Source organism: Halyomorpha halys, unplaced genomic scaffold (assembly GCF_000696795.3).
Source record: "Halyomorpha halys isolate HHAL.00 unplaced genomic scaffold, Hhal_1.1 Scaffold374.1, whole genome shotgun sequence".
Lineage (NCBI taxonomy): Eukaryota > Metazoa > Arthropoda > Insecta > Hemiptera > Pentatomidae > Halyomorpha > Halyomorpha halys.
The window spans coordinates 1,346,393-1,358,048 of NW_027112597.1; the positions used below are offsets into that span (position 1 = coordinate 1,346,393).

The 11,656-nt window shown below is 30.4% G+C and overlaps 2 protein-coding genes across 4 annotated transcripts in view; one reads left to right on the top strand and one right to left on the bottom strand.

Annotated features, from left to right (window-relative positions):
- The window catches only part of bif (bifocal), a 148,349-nt gene extending 139,641 nt beyond the window's left edge, over positions 1-8,708 (bottom strand). For all 3 annotated transcript variants that reach the window (XR_001343328.3, XR_001343329.3, XM_014422507.3), the window contains exon 1: positions 6,608-8,708. Coding sequence is in view for 1 of the 3 variants with exons in the window: in XM_014422507.3 (XP_014277993.1) it covers positions 6,608-8,554 (1,947 nt within the window). In the remaining 2 variants the exon portion in view is untranslated. The remainder of the gene's footprint in view (positions 1-6,607) is intronic.
- A 78-nt stretch (positions 8,709-8,786) lies between these two features.
- LOC106681923 (nuclear speckle splicing regulatory protein 1) lies at positions 8,787-10,224 on the top strand. Its single transcript, XM_014422508.3, has one exon. The coding sequence runs from the start codon at positions 8,950-8,952 to the stop codon at positions 10,042-10,044; it is 1,095 nt and encodes a 364-aa protein (XP_014277994.1). The 5' UTR covers positions 8,787-8,949; the 3' UTR covers positions 10,045-10,224.
- Positions 10,225-11,656: the final 1,432 nt, after the last annotated feature.

Sequence of the window (11,656 nt, forward strand, 5' to 3'; positions counted from 1 at the left end):
AGAGAGAGAGAGAGAGAGAGAGAGAGAGAGAGAGAATGCGTCTTGAGGCAATTATTGATGACAAAAATTAATAATTTTTAATTTGGATGGAAAATCGTATTTAAGAGTTCCAAAAGACACTAACCAATTCATTTTCTTCATTTACCCGAAACAAAATTTTTTTGGTATACTTTACAGGAAGCCACTTTCGGTTTTTGTAATTTTTTATATACTTACGACTTTCTATACTATTTAATACAATCAACAATATTTTTTACTTATTCTACGCGAAAAAAGCAAATCGACATAACTATTAAATAGGAATGGAGGTTTAGCAAATGAATGTATAGTAAAGCTGACATACGATAACATAACAAATTCTGCTTCTGGAGCGCATTGGCAAGAACCCTCGGACACATGTCTAATAATTATTTTCGACCTAGTATCAGCAAAAAGTTTCATTTAAATCGGTGATCCCAAGTGCGTAGCCTCTCCTTGTAAGTCTTCTTAAGTAGAAACATAATCTAAATGGTCTAACGATCCTACCCATGGACCTTGAAGGATCTATAACTACCTTTACACTTGAAGTGTCAAAATTACAACACTGGGATAGACCAGTTATCATTGAACAAAGGAACCGGTCACGGGTCCTATCCACCTTGTAATAGTACAAGAGCCGGGAAGAAAAAAAGGCAGTTAACTCACCCCAATTTTTTATTACTTTAATGAAAACTAGGTATAATTACTAGTCAAAATTTATGAGTCTGCCAAATATAGGTAGGGGGAATAAAAAAATAGCGGCTGTTTCAAAACCTTAAAAAAACATTAATTTTTCATTCGGAGCTCTATATCTTAAAAACTACCAACAACACTAGAAAATCTAAGAGAACATTATTTAAAGTAGAGTAAATTTTCTGAAACATTAGCCCTAAAAGAGCTATTTACATCCAATAATTCTAGAGATATAGCTTTTTAAAAAGCAAAATTTCTTGAAAATCTACTGAAAGATTAGTAGTTAGTTAATTTATTTTGAGAAATCTATATCTCAGGAACTATGTGACATACAGATGTCTATCAGCACTCAAATTATAGCTAGTTTAATGGACTATAAAGAAGTTTATGTCCTTTACCTTCGTAGGAATAGTAGTTTTCATGATATTTACTAAAATAAATTGATATATAGTTGTTCAGACAATAAGTTTGATTTATAAAAAACTTTATTTCAGAAACGATTGGACGTACAGATGTCTGCCAGCGCCCAAATTAAAGCTAGTTAAATTTACTACAAAATAGTTAATTGTGTTTATCTTTGTAGGAATAGTAGTTTTTGTGATATTTGACAAAATAAACTCACTAAATGTTAATTTCTAGTTGTTCGTATAAAATGTTGGATTTTTTAAAAAAATATATCTCTAGATCCATAAGACGCACATATGTCTGTCACTCAAAATAAAGGAAATTCAATTTACTATAAAGTAGTTTTTATGGTATTCACATATGAATATGAATTTGGCAAATTAAAATTTGTCCGAACAACTATAAATCAATTTATTTTAGCAAATTTCTTGTCAACTATTACTCCTACGAAGAAAAACATCATAAACTACTTTGTAGCTCATTAAACTAGCTTTAATTTAAGTGCTAATAGACATCTGTACATCACATAGTTCCTGAGATATAGATTTCTCACAATAAATTCACTACTACTAATATTTCAGTACATTTTTCTGAAACGTTGCTTTTTAAAAAGCTATATCTCGAAAAAGATTTAAAGTAAATAACTCTATTAGGGCTCATATTTTAGAAAATTTACTATTCTTTAAATGACGTTCTCCTAGATTTTCTTCTGTTGTTCCTACTTTTTAAGATATAGAGCTCCGAATGAAATTTTTTTTTTTTTTATCGCTTTGAAACAGCCGCCATTTTTTATTCCCCCTACCTATACTTGGCAGACTCATCAATTTTGACTAGTAATTATACATAGTTTTTATTAAAGTAATTAAAAATTGGGGTGAGATAACTGCCTTTTTTCTCCTCTTGGGCTCTTGTACTATCCTAGTACTGGAACTACATCATAAATAAACAAATCGCTACCGTATACAGCATAGAAATGACAAAGGCAATTTTTCTTTTCAGTTTCTATTCGAATTAAAAACCATTTGAATCTGTTCGTCAGTAAAATTTAAAAGTCCAAAAGTATCTGAATCAGATTAGAAAATCTGAAATAGTGATATTTTTGTTTATTTAACATGAAATTACATACATTTCTATAAAATAAATAAATATATGTATATATACTATATTTATCCTACGTATAAAGGCATGTAAATAGTAAAAAATAGTTAAAACATAATAGTTCATAAAATATAAATCGGCAGGGAAATTTAGGCTTCTTTCATTATATACACTTTATACGCTAGTTATGGTAGGTAAGGCTTGTCCTACACGTTCAAAACCTGGAAAGTAAAACCCGGTTTTTCTAAAATGTTTGAATATCCTTAATATCTATTTCTTCACTGTAACCTACGATTGGTCTGTTAAAGATCTTCGTAAGTCCTTGACCTCATAGTTTACATGAATTCAATTCATGAAGTCATCAGAAGAAGCACCAAGCATCGATTATAAATATATTAAAATACAACTTCTATCTTGGGCCGTTGCTTGAATAAAATAAATTAATATTTCGGCCAAGATATATTTCTTGATTCATAAAGTAATGCAGTTCTTAGTTTATTTTATTTATTATTTATTTTTTTTGCAGAATTTAAATCCAGTTTTTTATTCCTTATATTGAAATATTTTAATGCTAACTACAACAACTGAAACCCGTATTGGAAGAGAAATGATTCCATAGAACTCAACGGTATTTTCTACTTCTTCAGACCAGATAAGCAACTAATGGTTTTTTTTTTTAATTACATAATTGTGATAATCACTTCCAATTCATTTTCATATGAGATCGCACGAACTGAACACTGGTATTTTTTGTCAATAACACCAAAATCGGACAAGTTTAAACCCTCATGTGGCTCATATCCCTCGGGAAGAAAAATGGAATAGAGAACCCTGCATCTAAGAGCCTTTTCCCTAACGGGTTCTGCATAGACTGGTTTCAGTCTGTTTTAGGGGAAACGGGAGGACGGAATGTAACAAACAGAATAAACATACTGTTCAAAAGTTAAATTTTGAAAATTACGGCTACATGAAATTCAAAAACGAAAATAAAATAACCTTACAGTTTTTGAATGAAAACTAATAACCAAAATTCAAAAGACGATATGAGAATAGATAGAGGTGATGAGATATTAGGTTAAAAGGCCATTGTATTTTACTTCTTTAAAATTGCAGACTATAATTCTAGTGTTCTAATTAAGAATCATATTATAATTTGTATAATTATTTAGAAACGTCTAGCAACATGAGTCAGTGACATCATAACTCCACACTACTTTTACCACCTTTTTTATTCCCCTCATTTTTATTTTTTAAGTTTCTTTTTATGGAAATTATTTTTTTCTAATTTATTTCTATTGGGTATACAATTGCATATATTTCAATATTAATTATATATTTTGGAAAAAGATAGTTGACCGTATGAAGTAGATTGGAAAAAGATAGTCCTGGTGGCGGTCAATAAATAATATTTATTGCTTAACAACGTTTACCCAACTTTGTAGGGCTTCGTCAGGGCTGATAAGAATGAAGTTCTGCTGTCAACTGAAGAGCAGCAGAACTTCATCCTCAGTTGACAGCAGAACTTCATCCTCAGTTGACAACAGAACTTCATTCTTATCAGCCCTGACGAAGTCCTGCAAAGTGGGGCGAAACGTTGGTTAACAATAAATAGTTTTTTGTTACTATTTTGATACCTTTATTAATCGCCACACGGACTATTTCTCCAATTTAATTATTTATAATTAGAGAATAAAATCTAAGTGTTGTTGAAACATGCATGTAGCTGTTTTTCGCGTGGGTAAGCGAATTTAGTTGATGTAATTTTATAAAACGTATACCAGACCATGTCTACACTAATCACAATTTTCCTTCAGCTTACAGCTAAATCGGACGAGCCATTTTTAAAATATAAGTGTGACAAGGAAAATACATTTGCGCACGTGCATGCGAAAGTAGAGGATGTAATTAGTAAAAAATTTATAGAGTATTAGTACTAAACTACCCTCTTAATTTGGACCAAATTGAACAAGTCGGTTTTGAAATATAGGTTTGCCGATGTCAATACATGCATAAGCGAAAGTCGAGAATAGAATTGGACAAAGTGTGTATGGGACCAACAGGGTATCAACCCGCACAATCCCTAAAATTTTCATCAAAATTGGAATAACGGCTTGATAGAACACGCCGTAACACAGATTTGACTACATACTGACAGTTGCCGAACCACATAGTTCTATGATGTCTAAAACGTATGCTGTGAATGGAAATTTTCGATTCTGAGGATATAAACTTTTTTTCATTTTTTGCACAAATAAAAACCTTTCCTGCCCACGGTTATATAGAAGCAAATATTTAATTTTGTCACATTGCGAGTCTCAAATAAACACTTGTTAGATTTATTTAAAGAAAAAACTATAAAACAATTATTAAGTAATTCGTTATTTTCTAGTAGAATATAAATTAAAAAATTTAAATAATAAAGGCTGTAGAGTTGCAGAATTTGGTCAAAAGTTGATCCCTATATTCTCTGATAGCTGATGTCTTAGAATTTCAGATTATACACTTCTTCTATTACTTCTCGCTCTGAATTTGTTCTCTTTGAAACAATTACACAAATTTATATAGCTTCCTCACCATTCCTACCGCATGTAAGTATGTAGAGTACGTCTAAAATGAATTTTCCAATGGCACCTTTCTCCTTGTTACCCACAGACAAACTCATCTTAGATTTATTAAACATAATACAGACTACTTACATTTCGAGGTTTATAAATAAATTTTATCACTAGTATGAAAAGAGAATGTACGAAAGGTGCGGTGTATAAAACATGCTTATCAAAAAAATATTTGCGCACATGGTGAAGCGAAAGTAAAGAATGGAATCAGATGAAGTCCATACCATACCATTACAATACCAACCTACTCCTCCAAATCTGGAACAAATTGGACGGGCCGTTTTCGGAATATAAGTGAGTCGCGAAAAATATGTTTATGCATGCGTAAAGAAAGTAGTGGATAAAATCTATATGGGACCAACTATACAATTCCAGAAAATGTCATCAAAATGGTTTGATCGATTATTCCCAAACATAGATAACAGAAAGATAGATATGGAACCAATTTCGTTGATGTCTAAAACTTAAAATGTAAGTGAAAATTTTTGATTCCAAGGACACAATTTTTTTCAGTTCCTGCAAAAAAGTTTCCCAATAGTCCAGACAGTCCACAGTTCTCCCCACTTAACTTCTAATTTAATCACACTATAAATATCAATAATGAACACAAATTTATAATTAAATAAATTATAAATTTACTTTATAAAACAGTTTCACTAATTAACAGTGTGAATTAATAAGATGATCATTTTTTACAGATCAGATTTCCCTGCATTGTTTTAGAAAAAGGGTTAGTGACACCTTGTTTTTACTTTGTTGATAGAAAGAATTATTTTCAACACTATTGTCTTATGAACAGAAAATCTGCACAGTCCTGCGTTTTTTAAACCTCTAATTAAAATCAGAATTCAAAGTGAGTATTAAAATATTCTTTCAACATTATTAGTAAATTTATTTAATCAATTCCATCTTTGTGTAAATAATTTAATCTAATATCTTTTTTCCCCCTTAAGCCATTAAAATTAATGAATGTAATTTATGAAAAAAAAAAAAAATAATGTGATCAAATAAGAGAATTTTTCATTAGACTATGATTAACTACATACACTTAATTCTTCGAACATATTGTTTTAAAAATAAGAATAAATTAAAGATACACTCAAAATTTATGCTAATATAAAATATTTTCAACTAATGTAGGATTATTAGTTTAAACTAAATTTTAACAAGTCATTAATGAAAGGAAAAACAATTAAAAAAAGTTATTACATCACTGAATATAAAGTATCAAACCTGTCTTAATAATATAGTAGAACTTTTACAGTACAGAATTATTACTTTATGCATATTTATCATTTAAGAATAATCAAATTTGCAAAATAAAAATGTAAAGAACTATGATACAATCCAAAAAGAATTAATTATAATTAATCATCAAAGCACTGATTATTGTTATTATTTATTTTTTATCATTATTTTTCTATTAGCCACTCACTTAAGTTTAAAGTCAATAATTAGGGAGAAAATAATGTATTTGTATGTTCTGAGCATTTTAAAAAGAAGATAAAAAATCTTAATTTCTTTTGGAAGAATTTTAATGGAAAATTCATGTTTTATAAATACAAATAACTAATCATAATCATGCAAATCATGAAGTAGGTTGTACAATAAGAGCATATATGTACATAAAAGTACATGTATACATATGTAACTAAACATAGTTTCTGTATACAGATATAAGCAAATGTAACTAAATATCCATTAGCAAAAAAAATATTAGTGAACTATTAAGCTGTATCATAACTATAAATATAGGTAGAAAATAAATTATATCTCACCTTTGAACCTCTCCTATTGGACATAGTTAGGCCGTCATTTTCAATGTAATCAGGAACACTTTTTCTGTCGCTAAAGTTGAAAACCATTGTATTCTGACTTTGCCAAGGCTTCTTTCCCCACAATTGTGGTTTCTCACTAACACCTGATGAATCTTCACTATTTACTACTTTACTTTCAACAGTTTTGGCCTTGTTAATTAGATTTTTTTCAATTTCTTGTTCAGTTAACATTTTGTTCTTAACCACTGGTCTTATTACAGCAACCTGTTTGGTTTGCGAGGGTTCCTGAGCTGAAATAAGAGCAGTATTGGTAGCTTGATTAACGTTTTGGGGTAAATAACTTTTGTCAGAATGAATAACTTTATCGCTAAAACAGAATTTCATCGAAAGTCCTTCCTTGCTGATTCGATCCATTGCATTTTGAGAAATATATTTTGGTTTGTCCTCATTTGGAGGTAGTGGACTTTCTACATTATTCAAATTGATTGGAGAAACCGATAACCTTTCAGTTTCCTTAGGATTTTGAGCAGGTGGCACTTCTTTAGGAACAGTCCTTTCTTTCCCATTACTTTTAACAGATGAGGGATTTATACCAGATGGTATAATAAACTTTCTTGTTTCACCAGAAGACAAAATCTTGGGGCTAAATGGAAATTTCTTTGCTTCACTTGGTGATAAAACTCGAGGAGCAATAACTGGTGCTTTTGCTTTATCGATAGATGAGACCACTGGAAAAAATCGTTTAGGTGATGACACTTTTGGTCTAACGAATCTTTTCTCTGGACTAAGAAGAGGCTTTGGTGATAGTGAAGGTTTGGTAGCTTTTACAGAAGAAAGGTTTTCAATGTTACTGGGCCTAGAATTTGAATTTGATAACTTATTTGTGGCTGTTTTTACCTTAATTTGTACATCTGCTGATTGTTTATTATTTGAAGATGTTTCGAAGATTTTCAATGTTTGCTTCACCAAATCTTGAGGAGGTAGCTCCTTATCTTCAACTTTGGAAATAAGTTTATTTTCTTCTTGCGCCTCCGAACAATTATCAACTATAATTAAATCTTCATTGATAATAGAGGGAGTAATAATTCCATTAGAATAAACACTTTTATTTAACAATGAATTTGATAGCTGGTTCAAGTTTGTTTTCGAATCACTCTTCAATAATGTGTCCATGGAGCGTGCTCTTTTCATAGATTCACTTCCCCTGGTTAAACCTAAATATTTAGCATGGTGTTGAGAAATTTTAGAACTTCTTTGGGTACTAGAATGGTATGGTTTTTTGATGAAATGTGGCTTTTGTTGTAGTCTATTTGAATCATCATCTAACATGTTTTCTAAGCTTGTGGCTCTCCGTAAATTGGATAACGATGGACGTGCAGAATATTTCTGATTATCACGAAGTGTCATGGACATATATTTACTTTTAAGTTTGTTGACTATCCCAGGTCCATACTGGAGCTCTTCACTTGAATCTGATTGATAATCATCTTCATTTTTAATGTCATTGATATTTGTAAATGATTTTGAATTTTTTTCTTCCTTCTGTTTTTCCATGTTTTTGAATGTAGGTTTCTTATCTGGTTTTTCCTCGACCATTTTTACCTTTAAATCACTATCACTGTTACTATTACAATTAATAGCTATAAGCTCACTACCTGGTAGGTCAGCATCTAACAGCCTCATGGTCCTGACTGTGCTGTCAGGGTGAAAGTCCGACAGGGCACTACAGTTAGGCGATTGCAAAGTACACTGAAGATGTTTACCGTAGCTCTGAACCACTGGAACTGAATCCGCTCTCAGTGCAGTGGGGCAAGTCACTGTCAGCTTTACCATTCCCCCCGCAGATGTTATTGCTCTCGTTAATGTACGTCTTCTCTGAAGTAATTCCTTTTTCCACTGAGGAACCCCGAGTTCTAAAGGATTCATTTCTTGTTTTCCAGATGCCATTATTGCGAAAATTATCTCAAGCTATTATAAATAAATCTAGAACTACGATAAAAACTACGTTATTACATATATGATTGAATGGCCACAGTAGGAGCTTTAGTAGAGGAACACTCCGATCCCTTCTGAAAAGACTACATTTTGGTAATTGTCGGGACTTAAGAAGAAAACAAACACTTCAGTAAAATACAATTACGTCATACCAAAACACGATGAAAGCCTTAAACGCGTTCTAGCGGAGTTTACAAGAGTTAAGGTGTTTGTCAGGTTATCTTACCCCTGATTCTGGAGGTTATAATTGTTGTCAGAAGTGTTGTCTTAACCAGAAGATAGTTTTCCTCTAGATGTTAATAACTGTTTATCAAATCTCGTAAGTTTTTTATATTTTTTTCGCCATCATGTCGTCCAATAAACAGTATGGTTTGCAAATACCAAAAAAAAATACACATGGGCTGGTTCAGAAGCATGCTGCATTTGGTGATGATAGTGATTCTGAAAAATCTGAAGGAGGGACAGACTGGGCTAAAAAAGCATTAAAAATTGGTGATAAAGGTTCGATTAAAAGACAAACAAAAATTGATATGCAAAGAGCTCTTGAACAAGACTCTACTGTTTATCAATATGATGAAGTTTATGATCAAATGGAAAAAGGTAAACAAGAAAAACATCGAGAAAAAGACCGAAAACCTAAGTACATTCAAAAACTATTAGTTTCTGCTGAAAAGCGGAAAATAGAAAATGAGCGTAGAATTGAAAGACAAGTACAAAAAGAAAGAGAAGCAGAAGGAGATGAATTTAAAGATAAAGAAACTTTTGTCACAGCAGCATACAAAAAGAAATTAGAAGAATTTGCCAAACTTGATGCTGAACAAAGAAGACAAGATATGCTTGAGGACATATGTGATGTTAGTAAACAACAAGATATTAGTGGATTTTACCGCCACCTTTATCAGCAGACGATGAATGGTCCTAAAGATGATTCACCATCTAAGAATTCAGTTTCAAAAGATGAATCTGATACACCTAAAAAAGATTCCTCTCATCGCCAAACTCATCAATCAGGAAATGGTCATAACGAAGATAATTTGTCAAAAAATAATTTCTCTAAAGAAGATAAGAAATCTGACAGTAAGAAAGTTGATCTCAAAAAAGAAAGACAGTATAGAAAAAGGAAAGAATCAGAAAGTTCCATTGAAAGAAATAAAGATTCTGATGGTGATTCTTCTTCTTCATCTTCTTCTAGTGGCGAATCAGATTCAGAAAAATCAAGCCACTCTGAAACAGAAGATCCCAAACGTATACGATCAAAAGAATATTCATCTACTACTGAACTATTGACTACTGAAGCAATCCCTATTTCTGAGCCAGTTATCTTACCGCAATCTGAACCCCAAAGATCGATTTGGGAAAAAAGGACAGTTGGTCATGTGTTTGATGCAGCTTTAAAACGTTATTTAGAAAGAAAAAGTGCTAGGCTTGCAGCTGTTTCATGATACTTAAAATTTAAATGTAAACTAAACATGTTATGCTTATCGATTTAATGGGTATATTCAGAATAGGGGTGAAATTGATTTTATAATAAATTATTCGATGTTCTATAATTAATAAGATTATTGTAAAATGAAATTTTATTCTTTTTTGTGAATTTTGTAATAAATAGTTTTATTTTTTGTGAAAAAATATGTTTTTTTATTCCCTGAAATAGTACTTCAAGTTGCGTTTTCACAATTTCTTTTTATATTTTTTATAAAATAAGTTCTGTGACTAATAAATGAAGCAGGAACTATTTTTTTTTTTAATTTGATTTAATTAAGAAGCCCTATTTTGGATTTTTAAGTGTTTCCAAAGAAATAAATGTTGCTTATTTGTCATATTTAAAAAAAATCTTGGATAAACCATTCTAATTTTGTATTTGTACCTTGTGGGTTTTTTTCTAACAATCTTTAATTACAAATTATTCTGATAGGTAATATCTTATATATAATAGATCATGAAATTGTGAAACTCACTAATTTGTCCTTTCTACAGAATAAACGTTTTTATTTAACAAACACATATTATTCTGAACAAACTTGTTCCTTTTTGTCAGACTTTCATTTCTTCTAACAAAATCTGTGAACAAACTATTTTCAAATCTATATGTCTTTATTATTAACTAATGGTATACATAAGTTAATCTTGAAAGCATTGAAAATCAAGGTCGATTTTTATCGATCAAATAGATCTGTTTGTGTCAAGCTATTCTGTACTAAATTATTTTCAATATTTTATAACAAACCTTCCCTTATTTCTTACCCTTTCCTCCATTCACAATTAATTTTAAATAATGATCTTATTATGTATTTCTAATTCTTGCTTGAAGAATATGAATTCTGTCTTCTTAATGTTGCACAAAGATGCTATACTATGATGGATCTTATCATAAATGAAATTTCAACACTTCCTTGTTACTCATATATAAAATTTATTTAATTAGAAAATAATTATTTCATAAATTTCTCATTATCATATTTTTAATAGATAAACAAGTAGCAGTTCAGAATAAATAGTTTTGTTAACAGGGTCTTTCATTTAGTTGTCATATATATGAATTTTGTTTCATTATTTTATGACTGATTTAAATGAAATTGTGGATTTTTAATTCACCCCTAAAAGTTGTATTCCAAATATTATATCCACTTTGTTTTATCTTTGAACGATCAGACCTTTTTTCGTATGAAAATTATTGTTGTGTGTTTAAGGTTTCAATTAATTTTTAACTTATCTATTTATTAACATTTACTTAATAGTTAATGGCACTTAACTTAATTTGATAGCTAAGAACACTTGTTTTATTGGTACTTGTCTGTTGGTCAATAGGCAAGTTCAGAAAATTATAATTCCAAGCGTTGAAATTATTAATTATTTTAAAGAATATTACAGCTTCATCTCTTCTAGATACAGCTGTTGACTCCTGTTTACTACAGGTGCCCTAGAGATAAACAAACTCAATGGATTTTTTCAAAAATGTTTGGTGCTTTTTAATATAAAAGTACTTTTAGGAATAGGGAGGAGTATAGGAGACAAACCTCTATTGGTGTCTGACTGTTAGTAAGCATATATATA